Source organism: Myxocyprinus asiaticus, chromosome 19, assembly GCF_019703515.2.
Source record: "Myxocyprinus asiaticus isolate MX2 ecotype Aquarium Trade chromosome 19, UBuf_Myxa_2, whole genome shotgun sequence".
NCBI classification, from domain to species: Eukaryota; Metazoa; Chordata; class Actinopteri; order Cypriniformes; family Catostomidae; genus Myxocyprinus; species Myxocyprinus asiaticus.
Window position 1 is genome coordinate 35,469,893 of NC_059362.1, and position 24,077 is coordinate 35,493,969.

The 24,077-nt window shown below is 38.1% G+C and overlaps 1 protein-coding gene across 5 annotated transcripts in view; it reads left to right on the forward strand.

Moving 5' to 3' along the window:
* Positions 1-16,428, forward strand: part of cd2ap (CD2-associated protein) — an 81,837-nt gene extending 65,409 nt beyond the window's left edge. For 4 of the 5 annotated variants that reach the window (XM_051725330.1, XM_051725332.1, XM_051725334.1 and 1 more), the window contains 4 exons: positions 7,028-7,114; positions 10,131-10,306; positions 11,008-11,071; positions 12,645-16,428. In XM_051725330.1, coding sequence (XP_051581290.1) covers positions 7,028-7,114; positions 10,131-10,306; positions 11,008-11,071; positions 12,645-12,686 — 369 coding nt within the window. In that variant the 3' untranslated portion in view covers positions 12,687-16,428. Of the gene's footprint in view, positions 1-1,049; positions 1,194-7,027; positions 7,115-10,130; positions 10,307-11,007; positions 11,072-12,644 lie in introns of those variants that run through there. The other variant, XM_051725335.1, reaches the window with a different exon arrangement.
* The last annotated feature ends 7,649 nt before the right edge of the window (positions 16,429-24,077 follow it).

Here is a 24,077-nt window from a genome sequence, read left to right on the forward strand (position 1 = left end):
GAGACATTAAAAGACATTTAGGTGCTCAAGTTGACGCCCCCGAGCAGGCCGCGATCCTGGGAGTTGATTTAGTCAGGGAAGTGTGGGAAATGCAGCGAGAGATGCCGAAGGTCATTGCTGACTTGGAGGATCTTGCTGTGATACGTCGATTGATCACTGCCATGGAGGCGAAGTTCACTGATGTGGTTACAAGAGTGGGGGATGTCGAGAAATGGATCGATTATCTGGAGTTATCGGAGAGGGAATTATCTGCTAATTTGCTAGTGACCAAGGTGGATTTGGAGCGTGTCTGGGAGAAGTTGGAGGACATGGAGAACCGTAGCCAGCAGAATAACGTCCGTATCGTGGGAATTCCCGAGGGCGAAGAGGGACAGGATATGGTGAAATTCCTGGATGGGCTCCTTCCGAATCTGCTCGACATAGCAGGCCAAAAGCTGGAAATCGAGTGAGCTCACAGGGTTTCTGCTTGGTGACCCATGGAGGGAGACAGGCCCCAATCAATTCTGGCCAAATTTCTGAGATCATCCGATAAAGATCTTGTGTTATGCGGGACGAGGAGTAAAGGAAGGCTTTCTTGGAAGAACCACAGCATTTTCTTGTTCCCAGACTTTGCGAATTCAACTAGAGAAACATGATTGATTCAAGGAATGCAAGAAACTTTTACATCAACGGAAGATCACACTTGCAATGATATTCCTGGCCAAATTGAAAATAGATTCTAAGGATGGTCGTAAAACATTCACATGCCAACAGCAAGCGATGTCCTTCATAAAGTCAGTGGAGTGAGTAAGTCATCTTGTGGTACTCTAGTTGCAGCCGAGTGGACCGGCTCACTGAACATTCACTTGACTGTTTGGGAAACTGCACGTTTTTTTTTTTTTTGTGCTGGTTCCACCTTGCGGCTGGAGTTTATTTTGTAGAGTGTCACACCTTCAGGACAATTTTATGGATGAATCTACATGCTCTTTGTGTTTATTCCGCCTATTGGCTGAAGTTTGTTTTATAGATGATCTTTTGCTGTGTAATTCTGTCTCACAAAATTTGTATAGAAACACCGGACTTGAGCAATCAGACGGCAAGGCTGTTGCGGGGGTTCTCGTAGGCGTGCATGGACTATTTGAGTTTGGAGGGATGGACGGCAGTTGCCGCTGTCGTGCGTGGGGTTAAGGTGCACATTTACTTTTTTTTTCTGTTTGTTTTGTTCTGGGGGATGTTCGAGTTTTGATGGGTGCACTAATGTTGGAATGTGGACTTTATAATCTTGTTTTTGACACACAATCTATTTTTTCATATGTCAAAATGTCAAATGTTAATATGAGTGGATTGTCTCTCTCCACATGGAATGTGAATGGGTTGGGGCACCCCATAAAAAGAAGGAAGGTTATTTCTCTTAAGCGTAAGAAATATGATATAGTGTTCCTTCAAGAAACTCACCTTTCTCTGCAGGAAGCTGAAAAATGTGGGAAGTTATGGGGTGGGCATTTTTTTTTTATAGTGCAGACTCGAGTAAGAGCAGGGGAGTCATTATGCTGATAAGTAAACATCTACAATTCAAATGTCTCAAACAGTAAATATAGCTTTAGCTGAAATTCATGGACAAAGTCTTATTTTGGCTAATATTTATGCACCTAACATTGATGATCAGGGCTTTTTTTATAGATCTTGAAGGGATCATGATATAATATTGGGAGGAGACTTTAATCTTTTGATTGACTCAGTCCTTGATCAAAGTGAAGCAAAAGTGTGCAAGCCCCCTCAAGCAACATTGTCGCTTCACAGGATGTGTAAGAAACTTGGTCTTACAGATATTTGGAGACTTTTGAACCCATCTGGTAGGGACTATACATTTGTTTTCATCAGTATTTAAGATTTATTCTAGAATATTTTTTTATATATATATATCTAAGTCCCTCATTTCATTTGTTGTTGATTGCTCAATTGGAAACATTTTTGTCTCAGATCATGCCCTTGTGTGTTTAAAGGTGTTGCTACATACTGAGAAAAATAAATCATATAGTTGGTGCTTTAATGTATCCCTTTTGCAAAATCCTGAATTCCAACAAATGCTAAAGGCTGAAATCAGTGTCTGTATGGAGACCAACTGGTCCTCAGTATTCTCTGTGGCCGTGGCTTGGGAGGCACTTAAGGTGGTTCTTAAGGGCAGGATCATACAAAGCACAAGAACTCGTGGAATTGGAAGTGAATATTAAGAATGCCGAGGCAGAGCTGAATTGCCAAATGTCATCTAATGGCCTCAGGGAATTGACCTGATTGAAATACAGATATAATACTATTTTGTCGCGGAAAGTGGAGATTTGGCTATTCAGGGCAATCCAATTCACAGTCATACTTCTGGCTAGATATATAAAACAGAGAATGTCTTTTTCTACCATTCCTTCAGTGAAATCTGCTGGTGGTGAAATATTTACCTCAGCCATTGATATTAATAACGTTTTTAAGAATTCAATCTTGATCTCTATAGTTCTACGTCTTCGTCTACTGATGAGTATATTAGAAACTTTGTGGAACCATTAGAGCTTCCTAAACTGCAAAAAAAGTATCTTGATTCTGAGATAACCTTGGAGGAGCTTGGCGAGGTAATTAAGGCCTTGCCTACAGGCAAGGCTCCGGGGCCAGATGGCTTTGCCGCTGAATTTTTTTCAGATCTTGTGCTACAGAACTGGCTCCACTTTTGCTAGAAGTTTATACAGAGTCACTAAAGAATGGAAAGCTTCTGCCAACCATAACAGAAGGATCAGCCCGGATCAGTCTGATTCTTAAAAAGGACAAAGATCCAAGCAGGCGTAAGAGTTACCGTCCAATTTCCCTGATCCAGCTAGATATTAAAATATTGTCAAAAATTTTGGCTTACTGATTAAGTAAAGTTATGACATCTCTTATACATATAGATCAGGTGGGGTTTATTCGGGGCCATAGCTCTTCTGATAACATTAGGCATTTCATCAATATCACGTGGTAAGTGGCGAATGATCAGACTCCAGTCGCTGCCATCTCACCTGATGCCGAAAATGCATTTGATATGGTAGAATGGGATTATCTTTTTAAGATTTTGGAAATATATGGGTTCGGGAATACTTTTATTAGAATGATTAAGTTACTTCCAAGATTTGTTTTATTATTATGCATTTGGTCTCAGACATTTTGCCCATTGGTCACTTCCACCTGAGAGAGCCCCTCCCTGGTTTTGTATTGAACAGGAAGTTCTTGCCCCTATTTCACCATTGCATTGAAGTTAAGTTACACCCCATTATCTCACATTTGCACGCGGCATGGACAAAAGTGTCCAGTGTGTTTAATTCGGACATTTATTTAAATGTTGCTTCAAACATATGGCTGAACCCAAAGTTATGTATTAATAAGTCCCCTCTCTGTTGGACAGAGTGGATTGTGAGGGAGGTTAATACACTCAGTGACCTATATGAGAGTGGAGTGTTGAGATTCTTTGAAAATATGGTTCAACATTTTGGGATTTGGGATTACTGTTTTGGAAAAGGTCATGAGGCATCAGTGTATAACTTCCTGCTAATTCAGAGTCTGGAGATGGAGCTTCAGCTATTCTCAAGAGATTATGGGAGAAAGATTGAAACTTGGTATTGGAGGAGGGAGTGTGGGCTAGGATTCTAAAAAAATATAAAGTCTACATCTAGAGATGCAAGGGTGTGCCTTATGCAATTTAAGATTTTACATAGATTCTATTGGACACCCTGTAGATGTATAGGTGTGGTCTTAAAGACACACCCTCCTGCTGGCGATGCCAATCAGAAGATGGGGACACAACCCATGTTTTTTGGTGGTGTGTTAAGATCCAAGAATTTTGGTTGTGGGTTCAGAGATTTAAGTGACGTATTGGGCACTCAAATTTTATTTGCTTTAGACTTTAGGCCAGGTGTGTCGAACTCAGTTCCTGGAGGGCCGCAGCCCTGCAGAGTTTAATTCCAGCCCTGCTCTAAAACGCCGCCTCCTAATCTTCAAGCACTCCTGAAGACCTTGATTAGCTGCTTCAGGTTTGTTTATTTAAGGCTGGAGCTAAACTCTGCTGGACTGTGGCCCTCCAGGAACTGAGTTTGACACCCCTGCTTTAGGTGATGGGGCGGTCATTAATATAGGGGATAAGTACATAAAAAAATTGGGTCCTAGCCAGTGTTATGATCGGCAGACTTATATCCTTAGGGGATATAAGTTGGCTGGAGCGCCCTCATTTCAGGAGTGGTGCACAGTGATGGGCAGGGTGGCGGCAATTGAGGAGGTGTCGTATAGAAGGCTAGGAAATCAGTGAGACAGCTATTTGGAGGGCTCTCGGGGAGTGGCAGTGGATAGGGACTTATAGTTTTAATTGTGTGTGTTTATTATTGTTATTTTATATATATATATAGAGAGAGAGAGAGAGAGAGAGAGAGAGAGAGTTATATATAACCCAATTTTTTATGTACTTATCCCCTATATTAATGACCGCCCCATCGCCTAAAGTCTAAGGCAAAATGAAATTTGAGTGCCCAATACGTCACACATAAAACTCTGAACCCACAACCAAAATTCTTGGATCTTAACACACCACCAAAAAACATGGGTTGTGTCCCCATCTTCTGATTGGCATCGCCAGCAGTTGGGTGTGTCTTTAAGACCAAGCCTATACATCTAGAGGGTGTCCAATAGAATCGATGTAAAATCTTAAATTGCATAAAGCGCACCCTTGCAAATCAAATCAGATCAAAATCAAATCACTTTATTGTCACACAGCCATATACACAAGTGCAATGGTGTGTGAAATTCTTGGGTGCAGTTCCGATCAATATAGCAGTCGTGACAGTGATGAGACATATACCAATTTACAATAACATCAAATTAACACAACACAATTTAAACATCTGTTATACACATAATTACACTCAACAATATACAAATAATAACATACACTGTACAGTATACAATACGCTGTTTTTTTTCTTTTTTTTTTTTTTTTTTTTTTACTATATAGATACACATTATTCAATAAAAATAAAAATATATAAAAAAGTGTATGTGTGTGTGTGTGTATATATATATATATATATATATATATATATATATATATATATATATATATATATATATATATATATATATATATAAATATAATGTACAGTATTGTACTGTATTGACATTCAGGCTGTCGGTTGATAGTCAGTTGTTAAGAGAGAACATAATATAATAATAATAATATAATTTATGACAGTCCGGTGTGAGATATAAGAGTAAGGGTAATAAAGTGCAGTGCTGATGTATTTTGATCGTGGGAGATCAAGAGTTCAGATGTCTGATTGCTTGGGGGAAGAAGCTATCATGGAGTCGGCTGGTGCGGGTCCTGATGCTGCGATACCGCCTACCTGACGGTAGCAGTGAGAACAGCCCATGGCTCGGGTGGCTGGAGTCTCTGATGATCCTCCGAGCTTTTTTCACACACCGCCTTGTATATATTTCCTGGAGGGAGGGAAGCTCACCTCCGATGATGTGTCTGGCAGTTCGCACCACCCTTTGCAGTGCTTTGCGGTTGTGGGCGGTGCTATTGCCGTACCAGGCGGAGATACAGCCAGTCAGGATGCTCTCCACAGTGCAGGTGTAGAACCGTGTGAGGATGTGGTGGTTCATTCCAAACTTCCTCAGCCGTCTCAGGAAGAAGAGGCGCTGATGAGCCTTCTTCACAATGACTTCAGTGTGGATGGACCATGTGAGTTCCTCAGTGATGTGGACACCCAGGAACTTGAAGCTGCTGACTCTCTCCACTGGTGCTCCATTGATGGTGATGGGACTGTGTTCTCTGTCTTTTCTTCTGAAGTCCACCACAAGCTCCTTTGTCTTACTGACGTTGAGGGAGAGGTTGTGCTCCTGACACCAGTGTGTCAGGGTGTGCACCTCCTCTCTGTAGGCTGTTTCATCATTGTCAGTGATCAGACCTACCACCGTCGTGTCATCAGCAAACTTAATGATGGCATTGGAGCTATGTGTTGCCACACAGTCATGTGTGTACAAGGAATACAGTAGTGGGCTGAGAACACAGCCCTGCGGGGCTCCAGTGTTGAGGGTTAGTGATGAGGAGATGTTGCTGCCTATTCTAACCACCTGGTGTCTGCTTGACAGGAAGTCCAGTATCCAGCTGCACAGCGAGCTGTTTAAGCCCAGAGCCCGGAGTTTCTCATCAAGCTTGGAGGGCACTATGGTGTTGAATGCTGAGCTGTAGTCTACAAACACCATTCTCACATAAGTGTTCTTTTTTTCCAGGTGGGAGAGAGCAGTGTGTATTGTAGATGCAATGACATCATCAGTGGAGTGGTTGTTGCGGTAAGCAAACTGCAACGGGTCAAGAGAGAGAGGCAATACAGAGCAGATGTAATCTCTGATTAGTCTCTCAAAACATTTGCTGATGATGGGGGTCAGAGCAACAGGACGCCAGTCATTTAAACAAGTTATTTTTGATTTTGGACTCAAGATGGCGCCGAGTATGGCTGCTGCGTTGCGAGCTCCGACACAACAAGTGATCTCTAGATGTAGACTTGATGTTTTTTTGGAATCCTAGCCCACACTCCCTCCTCCAATACCGAGTTTAAATCTTTCTCCCATAATTTCTTGAGAAAAATTGAAGCTCCATCCCCATATATATATATATATATATATATATATATATATATATATCTGCGTAGTACTCAGGTTTTGGCCACAGGGATGTTTGTTGGGGAAAGGGAAATAATGGGGTTTAAGGGGGATAATGGTTGACTCTGTATATGAATGTTTTGCTTTATGTGTCATGTTTGAGGAGCAACCAATAAAAATTTTAATCTAAAAGAGATAGAAAACATTGTTTTTGTGATGTGAAAGATGGCATAACGGAGGGATCAGGCATTGATCTTACCTGGATTGAAAGAAGCCTTACAACTGAAACCCCAGATGGCACAAGTGTCAAGAGTAGGGCTATTTGCATCTTCCTCATGCTATTTTTTTTTTTTTTAATAACATGCTCTGTAACGTCTCACAGCCGAGCAAGGAGATTAGCGAGAAAGCTGAAAAAACTGAGAAAGTGGATGAAGTGGATGTTGCACCTTCCCCACAGAGTTTGTTGAAGGTAAGTGAAGTTTTTACCTCGATATACAGTACCAGTCTAAAGGTTGGATATGCATGACTGATTTATTTAACAACTTTTGATTTAAAGGCTTATGCTTGAATGCTTGAGTTTTGTAAACAAAAATAAATTGTGCTTGTGTATGAAAGTCTTTATAAAATATTTTTATTTGCAAAAATAATTGTAATTTTTTTTAATGATTTGCACTGGATAGTTAAGGAAAAGCTGCCAAAGTGGCCTGTTTAAGAAGCCTCCCAGGTAGATACCTCATGAAATTGGTTGGGAGAATATCCAGATTGTGCAGAGCTGTAACGTAGGAAAAGGATGGCTACTTTGAAGCAGCTAAAATATAGGATAGTTGTAATTTGTTTAAAAAATATTTAGTCACTACACTTCTTTTTTGTCTTTTTTTTATTTTAATTTTTTTATACTACCACCATAGTAACATAGGTGATATCACAGAAGGTCAGAAGATGATTTAGTTAATCAAGAGTAGCATTTCCAGAAAAAATAAAAAAAATAAAATAAAAAAACAGTGCAGTATTACCCACACAAACACAAAATACCTTCAGGGTAATACTTGTGACACTGAAGTAATGCAAGAAATATTAAAGGGATAGTTCACCCAAAAATGAAAATTCTCTCATCATTTATTCACCCTCATGCCATCCCAGATGTGTATGACTTTCTTTCTTCTGCTGAACACAAATTAAGATTTCTAGAAAAATATCTCCAATCTGTAGGTCCATACATTGCAAGTGAATGGTGGTCAGAAATTGGAAGTTTCAAAAAGCACTTAAAGGCAGCATAAAAGTAATCCATATGACTCCAGTGGTTAAATCCAAATCTTCAGAAGTGATATGATAGGTGTGGGTGAGAAACAGATCAATATTTATGTCCTTTTTTTACACTTTCACTTCCAAATTCTTCTTATTTTGTTTATGGTGATTCACATTATTCATGCATATTGCCACCTGCTGGGCAGGGAAAATAATTTATAGTAAAAAAGGACATAAATATTAATCTGTTTCTTACCCATCATATCGCTTCTGAGGATATGGATTAAACCACTGAAGTCCAATGGATTACTTTTACGCTGCCTTTACAGTATGTGCTTTTTGGACCTTTAAAGTTCTGGCCACCATTCACTTGCATTGTATGGACCTACAAAAAGTATTGTCTTGTTAAACATAATATACATTTTCACTGTTTACTATAAGGTAATTCATACTTTTTGCATCTAAAAATATTTTTTTTTTTTTTTTTTTTTTTTTTTTACAGTGTTTTACCATATCAACCCAGTCAACCATTTTCAATTTTTTTTTTTTAATGTAGCATTTTTCTAATTTCTGTAATTTTTCTGTTAAAATTACAGACATTTTTACAGTGTACAAAATTCCTATAATTCCATTTGTGTTTTATAGTTTAGATGACTACTATTGTTCTCATATGTAGAAAATACTAATGAGAAAGAATAAAAAGGTGTGTCCAGACTTTTGAGTGGTAGTTTATATTGTATCAGAACTGCTAGAATGTTTTAAATAATTAAATAACAAACTTAGGAGGCATGTGAGCATTGCTATTCCCTCAGATGCCTACCTGATTAACTGTGGCTCTTCGAGAATATTTACCATGAAATAATGTTCTAGTGTTTGTGGGCAAATAGTGGGACACTGTTGTTTTGAGCAACTCTAATATAATCTAGACCAGTGGTTCTCAACCTTTTTGACTCCAAGGCCCCCCACTGTCCAAGACAATATTTGAAGGCCCCCTCACCCGAAACTAGACGTGTCTGATTAAAATAATTAATCACAGATAATTTTTTATCCTAGAAGTTTTAGAAAGAGTCTGTTTATGATTTGTAGGCATACATCTTAAAGTGTTTTTTTTTTTTTTTTTTTAATTATTATTATTTTAATATTTCTTATTTTAAATTAATTTTAAGTCATCTTGAGGCCCCCTTGTAAGTGTGCTGAGGCCCCTTAGTGTGTCCCGCCTGGTTGAGAACCACTGGTCTAGACTAATGTCTGGCTCTTCTCTTTCGATGAAGCTTCAGCCCTGAGGACTTGCGTTAGTATGTAGTGCTCTTTACATTAAGCTTAGTGAAACTGGGAACGAGAACAAACTGTCTGTTTTCAGTACACTTTCACACAGATGGTTCCCATATTCCCACTAAGCACCAGGTCACTCAGTCAAAAGATATCAAGAAAAGGAAGGCACTATTGACTGTGCAGTTCACATGGTTGAATCTTATTGGTAGTCTGTGTTTTGTGGTATAACCTCTTAAATGTGTTCAGTAAATTAGGGTTGCACAATCTGGTAAAAATAATCATATTGGAATTATTTTAACAAAGATTGCGATCTGCAATATGATAAACATTTATCATCTCATATCTCTGCTGCTAGGATACAAAGCTAAAAGAACAAAAATGTGATACGATTTAATGTTCTGCTTCTGAATTCTGTCTTTTTAAAATCACACCTTTAACACCTTATATTTTTTTTAGGCTGAAAAATTCTGCATTTCATAACATGACATGTAGTGATAAATGTTCCTACTAAGCAGGGGTTTGAAGAGGCTGTTCAGCAATTATGCACATGATAAAAGCTGAACATCAACCCTCTCGGCTGGAAACTCCAATACCTTGAAATTAAAGGTTATTTCCAGTCCCTCAATTTTTTTGTTTCAAAATGAGACCCCCCTTAATCTTTCTAACACAAACATGAATGGTATCCGTGGAAATGGATTATCTAAGAAACTAGGGGCTTCATTTATAAAATCCATGTATGATTTGATCATGAACTCCATATATTTATATTTTATTGTACATTACAAATGATGAAAGAAAAATCATGATTTATAAATGCAAAAACTGACAAAAGGTTCTTATAGGTATGGCAAATGAAAAGAATGCATGCTAAAATGTTCTTGTAGGAAGCAGGGCTGAATGAGAGAATGATGTTTTACTATTACATTTGATACCTGTCACAGTCTTTGTTTGTTTTTGTTTTTTTTCAGGCATCTGTATCATCACCCTTACCATCTCCTGTACTGAAAGCTAGTACAGCCACCCCAATCATACCCGAGCTCAAACCAAAAGCTGACAAGGAGGAGGAGAAATCTGAACTGGAAGACCTTAAAGCTCAGATGAAGGAGCTTGTGCTCTCTGTAGAGTTACTGAAGACACAACAAATGTAAGTGTCAATTTACAAAGTATATAATAATTGCACGCTTCGTATTTAGCTATTGTAGTTTGCCTTCATGCTGCTAGTAGTCATTCTAGTAGTTATTCTAATACTAATGGTTCTCAACTCGTTTTGCTTTAAGACCCTGATTTTATATGGGACATCAAGTGGTGACCCAACAGTACTAAATGTAACCAAAATATGATGTGGCTTGGGTCATGTTTTCTTTTAACTTTTGTAGTTTTATTCATGGTTTTTGAGGATGATGACATATCACGCAACCTGTCCATGCTGGCATCTGCCTAATTTGGCTAGCATCTTAAGTGACAATTTAATTTGTGCAGATATATCTACTGTTTGATTGGATGCCCAGCCTTTAAAGTTAACAACAAAAGATTTTCAACGTTTAAATTTTAAAGCCTATTTATTTTGCAGTCCAAGCTTTGCATGATTATATGGCTTTTTCTTTTTTTAACCATTGTGTATTCCAGTCCACAACCATATCAGAACAGACCTGCAACCCATTTTGGGGTCCAACTGTTCTTTACCACAATAGTTTTGTCTATAAAACCCAAAACACAAAAGCTGTTCATCCATTTTTTATGGAATTTACTAAGTCAGGTTTAACCTAGTCTAGTTTAAGGAATTTGTCTTGATGTGTACTAATGAACATTATACAAAAGTGGCAAACTACTTTTCACAACTTGCAGGAGAGAGCTCCATGATCTCAGAAGAGAGTTGGATGATGAACGACTCAAACGGGTGGCCCTGCAGGTACATTGATTTTACTTCAGAATTTGGCTTTGACTTGTCAGAGTCTGTTAGTATGATATGCACATGCCCTGGGATCAGAGTGCTGATTCTGAGAAAAGACCTAGCAGGGTGAACCCAGGGAGTCTGACACAGTTCTGGGTCTCCTGCTGGGTGTTTCTCCCACTCACTTACCACAACATTAGCAGTTCTGTACCTAAAGTGCACCCCTACCACCCTAAGAGATTTATCATATCTATAAGATGTGTGCGGTGATCAAACATTTGCATATTCCTCTTTTGATCTGTGTTTTTATACCCAAGCTTACTTTTGACTCTAAATAGTGGTGCTTACTAAGGCAAACATCACTTTTAATATTGCTCGTACGGTAACACTTCACAAAAAGGTTCTATTATTTAACACTAGTTAATTACATTAGTTAACATGAACTTACAATGAACTAACAATACTTAATTTCAATAAGAACAACGTTCATTTCAACATATACTAATACATTTTTAAAATTACAACTTGTATGTGGTAACATTAATTTATACATGATGAACTAACATGAATTAACAATGAACAATTGTATTCTTATAAATTAACATTACACTAAATGAATAAATGACGTAAAATAACATTGTTGGTTTTTAGTTCATGATACCTAATTCATTTGTTGATAAATGTTAAAGGAGTAGTTCACCCAAAAATGAAAATTCTCTCATCATTAACTCACCCTCATGTCATCCCGGATTTGTATGACTTTCTTTTTCACAATAAATCTTGACTCCTTGGCCATCATCCTTTCAAGCTCGATTACACTTCATAGCGACATCTAGTGCTCTGCGCATGCATCAACCACTAGGAAGTGTAATCGGGCATGAAATCATGATTGTGCCTAGAGACTGCAATGGCAAGTTGCACATATATTTTGGTCTGTTCTCACCCAAAATCGATTGGCATCGCTTCAGAATGCATGGATTAACTGGAGTCTAAATAAATTTACTTTTATGCTGCCTTTTTGTGCTTTTTGGAGCTCAAAGGTTTTGATCACCATTCACTTGCATTGTATGGCCCTACAGAGCTGAGATATTCTTCAAAAAATATTTGTGTTTCTACAGAAGAAAGTAAGTCACACATCTGGGATGGCATGGGGTGAGTAAATCATGAGAGAATTTTCATTTTTGGGTGAACCATATTGTAAAGTGGTACTCCTAATAATGTTTAGGATTTTTGTAAACCCAATTGTGCTATGGACTCAAATCATGTGGATTGTTAACGAAAGGTGTGCTATTAGTTTTCGAAATGATCAGACATACTATTCTTGCCTGGCGGACGATAAAACTGCCCAACAAAAAAAAAATGAGACGTAGGCCATATCCAGGGACCAGAATACAATAGATACATGGGTAGAACACCCTAGCAACCACATATCAATACCATGGCGACCACCCACCCACCAGGAGAGGCTTTGTAAGACATCTTTGTAACAATCTGTCAGCTTGAGATGCTACCTTAGACATTAAATGCATGTTTTTAGTGTGAAAACCACCACCATGTTAAGCAAAAAGTGTGTTTGCTTGGTTATTTTCAGATGGAGATAGATAAACTGAAGAAGATTGTACAATCAACGTGAAATCTTGCTGGTCCGATAGTACCGCTGTCATGTCTTTAGTGAAAAGTGACTCCAGATGGAGGGACAGATGTCATACACGTAATTTTTACACTCACTGGCACTGTTCCACAAATTGTAAGATTCACATATTTGCACATAAAGAGTTTTTCTAGGTTTAGAAAAGTGTAATTACGACAGATGTATATGTTTGTTTGTTTTCCTTTCTTTTTTGCCAACAAAAAATGATTGAGGCCTTATTTACCACTGTGCTGGATATGCAATCTCTGCACTTATTGAGAAGTGCAGCAGAGTATGCATTTAATACTACTGAGTCTGTATAAATGATTATGGGGGATTATGTTGTTTCCTTGTTTTTTTAAGATATGGGTTAGATTTTAAAGAAAACTCTTATAACCCCAGTTCCAAAAATGTTGGGACAATATGAAAAATGCTAAAAAAAACAAAAATGAGTGATTTGTAAATTATAATCACCCTTTGCTATATTGAAAGCTCTACAACTACAAATGATATGATGTTTTACCCTTTGTATTTTATTTTTTTTAAATGTACAGTAATTTCAAATCATATGATTGCAACACGCTCCAAAAAAGTTGGGACAGTCGAGTGTTTACCACTGTGAAACATCACTATTTCTTCTAATAACACTTATTAAGCATTTGGACACTGAAGACACAAGTTTGTTAAGTTTAGAAAGTGAAATTTCCCCCCATTCGTCCATTATGTAGGTCTTTAGCTGCAATTGTACGGTGTCTTCATTGCCATCTAACCCGCTTCATAATGCGCCACACTTTGTCAATTGGAGACAAGTCAGGACTGCAGGCAGGCCAGTCTAGCACCCGCACTCTCTGCTTACACAGCCTTGCACTTGTAATCTGGGCAGTATGTGGTTTGAAGTTGTCCTGCTGGAAAATGCAGGGACGTCCCTGGAAAAGACTGTGCTGGATGGCAGTATATGTTGCTCCAAAATTTGTACATATCTGTCTGCATTCATGGTGTTCTCACTGATGTGCGAGTTACCCATGCCATGGGCACTGACACACCCCTGGCCCATACAGACACTGGCTTTTGGACCTGACGCTAATAACAGCTTGGAATGGACCTTTTCTTCTTTTGCCCGGATAACACGACGGCTGTGTTTTTCAAAAACTTTTTTTAAATGTGGACTCTTCGGACCAAAAAACACAGTTCCACTGTTCTACTTTCCATCTAAGATGAGACTGAGACCAGAGAAGTTGGCAGCACTTCTGGACAGTGTTGATGGAGGGCTTCTGCTTTGCATAGTAAAGTCTTAACTTGCATCTGTGGATGCAGCGGCGTGTGGTGTTGACTAACAAAGGTTTACTAAAGTTATCCCAAGTCCATGTTCATGATATCCATTACAGATGATTGACGTTTTTTAAAACAGTTACGTCTGAGGGATCAGAGCGCATTCAGAAATAGTTTTCGTCGCGCCAAGATTTGACCAGATTCCTTGAATCTTTAAAGTATATTGTGCACTGTAGAGGGTGAAATGCCCAAAATCCTTCCAATTTATCTTTGGGGAACATTGTTCTGAAAGTGCTGGATTATTTGCTGGAGCATCTGTTGGCAAATTGACAAGTCTTGAACGATCCTTGCTCTTGAAGGACTAGGCTGTTTTTGGAGGCTCCTTATACAGTATGCAGTACTATGACACAAATGCCTCACCTGTTTAACATCGCCTTGTTATTTCAACTCGTCAAATTGTTATTAGTCTTAAATTTCCCGTCTCAACGTTTTTGGAGTGTGTTGCAATCATCTGATTTGAAATTAGTGTACATTTTCAAAAAATCAATACAATTCAAAAGGTAAAACATCACATTATGTGTAGTTGTGGTGCTTTCAATATTGAATGATTGCAAATCACTCCTTTTTGTTTTTATTAGCATTTTTCATACTGTCCCAACTTTTTCGGAATTGGGGTTGTATGATCTCAGCAATACTTTGTCTGTATTAACCTCTTTAGATGATTCTAAAATGTATGGCATACTCTTGTTTCCATTGTGAGAATACTCTGTTGCTGTTTCAAAAGGGAGAATTTTTTTCTTTTTGTGTTTTCTAACATTCCTATCCAGGGTAACACTATTGTGCCTGTTAAAGATTTTTACAAGTGTTAATACTGGGAACTCTCGTGCTGTGTGTGTGTGTGTGTGTGTGTGTGTGTGTGTGTAATTGATATATTTTTATGGTCTACTGATTGTGGCATCATAAAGAAAAAATGTTCTGGGTTTTTGTATCCATGTCTGGTTTCAAACTTCCATACACCCCATACAGTTTTGTTTAAGTCTTCAATAGCAGTGTCATTTCACCAAACAAATGGCTAGCAATCCATTTCACAATTAAGTTCAAGTTTAACAATGTAGAGTGCTGGAGTTTTTATTCTGTAGGGCCGTTACTTCCCCTTGTAATTACAAATATCATGTTGAAATCTGAAAGATCCATTTGGTGCTGCAGAAAGCAGCTTCATTTTACATAATTTTTTACACTGTAGAGCAACATTCCATATTTGTTTTGCCCCTGTAATGTTTCAGTCCAGAAAAGCCAACTTGGTATAACATGCATTACTTCATCTCTTGAATTGCAACAATTCTAGATAAAAGACTGCCAGTGCTGTTTCTAGAAGATTGGTTGGCTGGCTGAAACATCTGGATTCACAGTTGTTTTAGAAACGTGCTGTAAACAAAAATTATTTCATCATATACTCACCCTTGTGTTGTTCTCAATCCATATAACTTACTTTCTGACATGGAACAAGAATACAAATTCTGAAAAATGTTGACGCTGCTCTTTTTCCATATGATGAAAGGGAATAGGAACAGAGGTCATCAGTCCTTAACATTCTACCTAACATCTTTTGTATTTAACTGAAAAAGAAAGTAATTTTAGGTTTGGAACAACATGAGGGTGAGTAAATGATGACAGGATTTTCTTTATTGGGTAAACTATCCCTTTACATTTAAAATAACCCATTAATTATACACGATCAGCCACAACATTAAAACCAACTGCCTAATATTGTGTTGGTCCCACTCGTGCCACCAAAACAGGGCCAGCCCGCATCTCAGAATTGCATTCTGAAATGCTGTTCTTCTCACCACAGTTGTACAGAGCAGTTATCTGAGATACTGCAGACTTTGTCAGTTCGAACCAGTCTGGCCATTCTCTGTTGACCTCTCTCATCAACAAGGCATTTTTCATCCACAGAACTGCCACTCACTGGATGTTTTTTGTTTTGCATGAGACTGTTGTGCATGGAAATCCCAGGAGATCAGCAGTTACAGAAATACTCAAACCAGCCTGTCTGGCACCAACAGTCATGCCACGCTCCAAATCATTAACTGAAGCTCATGACCCGTATCTGCATGGATGATTGTTGGTGCCAGACGGGCTGGTTTGAGTGTTTTTGTAACTGCTGATCTCTGAATGACAGAATGACACATTGATCCCTAAAGCAATAAACCAACACATCTTTACAGTTATCATCTCTCTCCATGTCAAATGAATATGTTCACACTCAATGATTCTGTTACATCAAAGGATAACCCATAAAAGTACAGGCAATGTTTGGTATCTGTGATGTCTGTAATTGAGTAGAACGCATTCCATTTTATTTCTAACGATGTCTCAAAATTATGTTGTTTACATGATTTCTAAATTGCATGAACTTTTTTTTGTTTGTTTTTTTGTTTTTTATCTAAATAAATATGTATATTTACAGAAATTGCTCTGCTCTGGTCTTGTTTAGGTGGGTCATTCTTGGGAATTGATGCCTGAAAATGTAAGGAATTAAAATAGGACAAACAATGGCTTTAACTAGCACATTTTTTTTCACCCCAACACAGTATTCACAGTGATCTGATCATGTTTAGCGTGATTCTAGTGAAATTATATTTTGCATATAGAAAATTGTTGTTTTCTTTGTTAGACTAAAAATGTCCTTAATGTCTGAAAGTAATTTTTTTAAGGGCCCCTCTGTCTCATTGAGATGTGCTAATGAGTTTAGAGAACAAGGACATTGAGAGATGTTTCAATATTATGCACACGAACAGGTGACAAAGGCCAAGAAACTGTTGGAACCTTCCAATCAGCAGAACTGGAGGAAGACCAAATACAAACAGAGAGCCATGCTGTGAGAGGCAAAGTCTTTCATCTGGTACTGAGCTGGTCATAGCCAACCTTTACATATCTTTAAAGCTCAGTATCTAAAGCACCATAGTGCTCTTCCAAAATATAGTGAGCTTCCTTGCTGCCTACTGGGTACATAAAGTACACACAAATATTGTAGTCTTGTTTTCAGATTTGGGCTTTTCAACTGAACAACTTGTAAGTTCAACTGAATTAAGAAATCTTTTATTAACTGTTATGAAAATATGATGAATTAAGCATGTGTAAACGTGCCCGCACACTTTTTCCAATTGTCTTGGTTCCAAAGATTTTTCCCATTCAGTTTTTTTCCATAGGGATTTTATAAAATTCTTCATAATTGCATACTAAATCAGACATAAAGACGAAGATACAAGACTGTGTACTCCGCATCTTCAATGGGGGAATGAATTACAGTCCCGTGAAGCTGTGAATGGTGTAATAGAATTGAAAACTATGAAAACATTTAAAACTATTCATTTTAAGTTGTTGATTATAATTATGGAAAGAATACATTTTAAGTTTATTGCAACATATTCTGATAAATGCAAATATTTAATTTGAGAGTGTAGGTACACCAACTCGATTGCATCATTCATCAGTGCGTCATGGAAATGGGCGGTCTCTGCTGAGCTTGTTTGCTGCGGTTTGTTTACCGCAACTCTTTGGTTGGTGGATCTTTCTGGTTAGAAATAAGGGGTAGTGTAGTTCTTCACCAGGAATTTCTCTATTTTAAACAGGATTTCTAAACCCCTAGTTGAAATAATATGTATACAGAGCATATAACATTGATTAACAAACTCGGAGCTCACAGTAGGTCTATCTTTAAAGGTTTATAAGTTATCAATAAAAATCAATTCATCTATACAAAATAAATAAATAGGAAAAATAGGAACCAGACTGTTGCACTCTATTAAAATGCATAAATATTAAAAACTAAGACTGACATTTTTGAAGTGTAGGCTCAAATAAATAGCTTTTTCGAATTAAGCATAAATGAGTCTTGACTACCAAAATTTTGGAGTCAGCAATTGATTTTAAAGTTTGCTGTTAGCACTGAATGAATAATTATTGTATTTATAATAAACATTTCTCTCACTTCATCCGCTATAGTTTTTTCACAGAGCATGCCGCAGTGCATCCTACAGACTAAGTCCTGAGTGCAACTATGAGCGCACCTAAAAAAAATAGTGCCATATGGGACAAACCCATAGTGTGGGAGCCCCCTTATGGGGTTATGATACAATTACATTATGTTAGCAAGTGTGTCTGTCTGCATCCGTAAGTCGACAAGGAACACCCACTATACGACACGCACACTCAAGTAACGCCCCCAAAAATGTATTAAAAAGAAGAAAAAAATGAAATATCATATTGACATAAGTATTCAGACCCTTTGCTTGAAATTTAGCTCGGGTATATCCCTTTTCTCTGGATCATCTATGAGATGTTTCTACACTTTGATTGGAGTCCACCTGTGACAAATTCAATTGACTGGATATAATTTGGAAAGGCACACACCTGTCTATATAAGGTCTCACAGCTGAAAATGCATATCAGAGCAAAAACCAAGCCATGAGGTCAAAGGAACTGCCTGCAGAGCTCAGAATCAGGATTGTGTCGAGGCACAGATCTGGGGAAGGCTAAAAAATAGTTTTGGCTGCATTGAAGGTTCCCAAGAGCACAGTGGCCTCCATTATTCTTAAATGGAAGAAGCTTGGAACAACTAGGACTCTTCCAATAGCTGGACGCCCGGCCAAACTGAGCAATCAAGGGAGAAGGGCCTTGGTAAGAGAGGTGACCAAAACCTGATGGTCACTCTATTTGAGCTCCAGAGATCATGTGTGGAGATGGGAGAAACTTGCAGGAGGACAACCATCACTGCAACACTCCACCTATCTGGGCTTTATGGCAGAGTGGCCAGAAGGAAGCCTCTCCTCAGTGCAAGACATAAAAAAAAAAAAAACCACTTAAAAGACTCTCAGACTGTGAGAAACAAGATTCTCTGGTCTGATGAAACGAAGATTGAACTGTTTGGCCTCAATTCCAAGTATCGTGTCTGGAGGAAACCAGGTACTGCTCATCACCTGTGCAATACCATCCAAACGGTGAAGCATGGTGGTGGTAGCATCATGCTGTGGGGGTGTTTTTCAGCAGCAGGGACTGGTCAGGGTTGAAGGAAAGCTGAATGCAGCAAAATACAGAGATATCCTTAATGAAAACCTGGTCCAGAGCGCTCAGGAACTCAGGCTGGGACAAAAGGTTCACCTTCCAACAGGACAATGACCCTAAGCACACAGTCAAGACAATGCAAGAGTGGCTTAGAGACAACTCTGAATGTCTTTGAGTGGCCTAGCCAGATCTCGGACTTGAACCCAATCGAACATCTCTGGAGAGACCTGAAAATGGCTGTCCACTGACGTCCCCATCCAACGTGACAGAACTTGACAGAATCTGCAGAGAAGAATGGCAGAAAATCCCTAAATCCAGGTGTGCAAAGCTTGTTGCATCATCAGAAAGACTTGAGGTGGTAATCGCTGCCAAAGGTGCTTCAACTAAGTACTGAGTTAAGGGTCTGAATACTTATGTCAGTGTGATATTTCAGTTTTTTCTTTGTAATAAATTTGCAAAGTTATCTAAAATCTGTTTTTTGCTTTGTCATTATGGGGTATGGAATGTAGATTGATGTGAAAAAATGAATAATTTAAAGTGTTTTAGCATAAGGCTGCAATATTAAAAATGTGAAAAAAATGAAGGGGTCTAAATTCTTTCTGAATAAACTGTTAATGTTTACATTAAACATTTCTCTGTTCTGTTTTCTCCAGTTACTTCACAAGTTGACCAGTTAGCCTATTAGCATAGCATAGCTTCTCTTTATTTTCATCATATTTCTCCTCAATGTCGCCTCCTAGTGACATGGGCAATTCATAATTGTATTCATTAGAACTTTTAATTTGTGGTATATTTAATAATTTTACAAACTTTTCATTTTTTAAAGTTTATGGTTAAAGTTAGGGGTAGGGATAGTTGTAGGTGTAGGGTTGCTGCGGGACTCCAAATAAACACAACAAACACAGTGTACGAATGTGGCATCGAACTGTTCTAAGACTTTGCAATACGCTTTTTTTTTTTAAGGGGTTGTAACTTACTTGTATTGGCCGTGCCTTGTAGTGGGCGTATCTTGTATTAGACTTGCAGGACATAGACTGACCTTTCTAAAATCCAGAGTGATTATTTTCCACCAATTTCACCACCAATACAAACAGTTGGGCACAAGTCACCACTTGTTTGTTGGGTTCCCAAGACTTGTGGTATGCCACCACTTAAAATCCTGTCTATGGCTAGGCAGCTCACTCCAGAATCCATGGCAGGCTCAGTCTTGCATGTGTTACAAGAGGATTTTCACCTCCAATCCATCACTGATTACAAAGTCATCATTGGAAGACTTTTGTAGCAAAGTCAGGCAGACTCTCGTATGTTTGTCAGGTCAACAATATGTCCCCTTCAAGAGACAGCTGCAGCCACTCAGACACCTGTTCATCTGTAATCTATGACTAGAGACTTCAAATTGCACTTGCTCCCTGTAAAAAAAAAAAAAAAATTGCTGAAACAATTCACATAGTGAATCATTTGTTTCTCTGTGATATTGTGAGAAGTGAATTTGGAATGTGTGATGAAATACAACTGCTGCCACCACAGTAATGCACAAAATTTGAATTTGAGTGTGAGTACATTATACTTGCATGGTTTTAGAAACCGAAATCTCTCCAGTAATTATAAGTACAAAGAAATGATGCTGTTTTCAAAAATGAATTGGCCTCCTGATGTTGCAGCGAAGAAGCAACACGTCGTTTTTGAAGAGCAACATTTTGAATAAAAGATGAGGATATGAAGAAGGAAGAACAGTAGCCACATTAAAGTTGAGGTTTGTGTGCCGCATTAAAGACAAGAGGGGAGACAATATGATTCAGCTACGACACATTTGCAGAAGCCAAAACAACTGTATAGGATGTAGTGGATGACCATCGTCAGTTTGATCCAATGTGCATAATTCATGTTTTATAATAGAAGTACTCAGGTTTTGTAATAGTTGAAGGAAATGCCATTATGATGATTGCTGATCAAGGACATGCATGAATGATTACGGACAGTCAGAACTGCAATATATTATTCACATGATGAACTTTATTAAATCTAGTCATTTACGATTTCAATACATTTAATACAACTTTTGAATGGAATGCACATATAGTGAAATCATATGCATTATTTTGCTGTGCAGAAACTGCACTGCAAATGAACAATTTGATTCAACATAATTCAAATGATCTCATGATTATTAGTATTTTTTGTCTTTCATTAAAATAGTAATGAACCTTGTGACCTTTTTTTTTACTTTTCACAACACTCACGCAAACATTTGGCACAATTATGTGACTAAAACTCCACAGCATATTAGTTTAGCAGAAGAGTCGCTTCATATTGTGAGTCAGATGATGGCTCATGAAGTCATGTCTTGGCAATCGCATAGAGTTGTTTTGTGTTCTTTCTTAGAAGCCCCTCTTGTACCAAACTCGTGACAATCAATGGTGTCCATTAATTAGTGTGGTTATGTGCAAGCCTGTTCAAATTTAGCCATAGCCAAATCCATGGTGGTTGTTTGGGTTGCCAACTACAGTGGAGGAAATAATGGGCAATCTTGGTTTCTTTTTGGAAAATAAGGGACACTTTATACCTTTTTAGCCATTTTCTCAACCTCTTGTATTTCCTGTTCAATTTCCTTTCTTTGGTACAACACAAAAGATGATAGACTCACTTTCATGGCATGTTTTTTCTGAACAATTAGTGGCAGAGGCTAACATTCTGCTTTTGTGTTCCACCAAAGAAAGAAAGTCAGGGGTTTGGAACAACATGAGGGTAAATGGTGACAGATTTTAATGTTAAATTATGCCTGGCAACCTCAGTGTTAGTACATGCCTAAACCAGTGAGAATTCTGATCAATATTAGAGAGAAAACTGTATGTCAAGATAGTTACAAGCAAATATAAAGTATATGTAAAAAAAAAAAAAAAAAAAATTGTAGCTTCAGTATCTTCTACCTCTCATGAAAACATCTAAGCATGTGTCAAGACCATTGCACAGCTTTATCAGTAAAGATTCAAATCCTTGTTGTCATCTAACACTGTGAACCTTTTTATATGTCAGACGTCTGTCAAAGCAATATCTATCTCTGTCTTTGCACTTATGTCTGTTCACTGAAACAGAAGGCCATCCCATTGCTTTACAATATCATGCTGCTTACTCCTCTGATTAAATTATTGGATTTTCCAGAGGTTCATCTCAAGCTCAATTATCCACCGGCTGAAGTTCATAAAAAAAGAATGTTGCTTGGGGGGACAAGGAATGCATTAATAACACTTTGATGTTAATCTCATCTATATATATATATATATATATATATATATATATATACAGGTGCATCTCAATAAATTAGAATGTCGTGGAAAAGTTCATTTATTTCAGTAATTCAACTCAAATTGTGAAACTCGTGTATTAAATAAATTCAATGCACACAGACTGAAGTAGTTTAAGTCTTTGGTTCTTTTAATTGTGATGATTTTGGCTCACATTTAACAAAAACCCACCAATTCACTATCTCAACAAATTAGAATATGGTGACATGCCAATCAGCTAATCAACTCAAAACACCTGCAAAGGTTTCCTGAGCCTTCAAAATGGTCTCTCAGTTTGGTTCACTAGGCTACACAATCATGGGGAAGACTGCTGATCTGACAGTTGTCCAGAAGACAATCATTGACACCCTTCACAAGGAGGGTAAGCCACAAACATTCATTGCCAAAGAAGCTGGCTGTTCACAGAGTGCTGTATCCAAGCATGTTAACAGAAAGTTGAGTGGAAGGATAAAGTGTGGAAGAAAAAGATGCACAACCAACTGAGAGAACCGCAGCCTTATGAGGACTGTCAAGCAAAATCGATTCTAGAATTTGGGTGAACTTCACAAGGAATGGACTGAGGCTGGGGTCAAGGCATCAAGAGCCACCACACATGGACGTGTCAAGGAATTTGGCTACAGTTGTCGTATTCCTCTTGTTAAGCCACTCATGAACCACAGACAACGTCAGAGGTATCTTACCTGGGCTAAGGAGAAGAAGAACTGGACTGTTGCCCAGTGGTCCTAAGTCCTCTTTTCAGATGAGAGAAAGTTTTGTATTTCATTTGGAAACCAAGGTCCTAGAGTCTGGAAGAAGGGTGGAGAAGCTCATAGCCCAAGTTGCTTGAAGTCCAGTGTTAAGTTTCCACAGTCTGTGATGATTTGGGGTGCAATGTCATCTGCTGGTGTTGGTCCATTGTGTTTTTTGAAAACCAAAGTCACTGCACCCATTTACCAATTAATTTTGGAGCACTTGATGCTTCCTTCTGCTGACCAGCTTTTTAAAGATGCTGATTTCATTTTCCAGCAGGATTTGGCACCTGCCCACACTGCCAAAAGCACCAAATGTTGGTTAAATGACCATGGTGTTGGTGTGCTTGACTGGCCAGCAAACTCACCAGACCTGAACCCCATAGAGAATCTATGGGGTATTGTCAAGAGGAAAATGAGAAACAAGAGACCAAAAAATGCAGATGAGCTGAAGGCCACTGTCAAGAAACCTGGGCTTCCATACCACCTCAGCAGTGCCACAAACTGATCACCACCATGCCAAGCCAAATTGAGGCAGTAATTAAAGCAAAAGGAGCCCCTACCAAGTATTGAGTACATATACAGTAAATGAACATACTTTCCAGAAGGCCAACAATTCACTAAAAATGTTTTTTTTATTGGTCTTATGATGTATTCTAATTTGTTGAGATAGTGAATTGGTGGGTTTTTGTTAAATGTGAGCCAAAATCATCACAATTAAAAGAACCAAAGACTTAAACTACTTCAGTCTGTGTGCACTGAATTGATTTAATACACGAGTTTCACAATTTGAGTTGAATTACTGAAATAAATGAACTTTTCCACGACATTCTAATTTATTGAGATGCACCTGTGTATATATATATATTGGGCTTTATTAATAAGTACGTTCATTATCTATCTGTGCTTTAAAAAAGTTTTTGGCACTTAACCTGGTTAAAGGGATAATTCACTCAAAAATGAAAATTCTCTCATCATTTACTCACCCTCATGCCATCCCATATGTGTATGAATTACTTTCTTCTGCA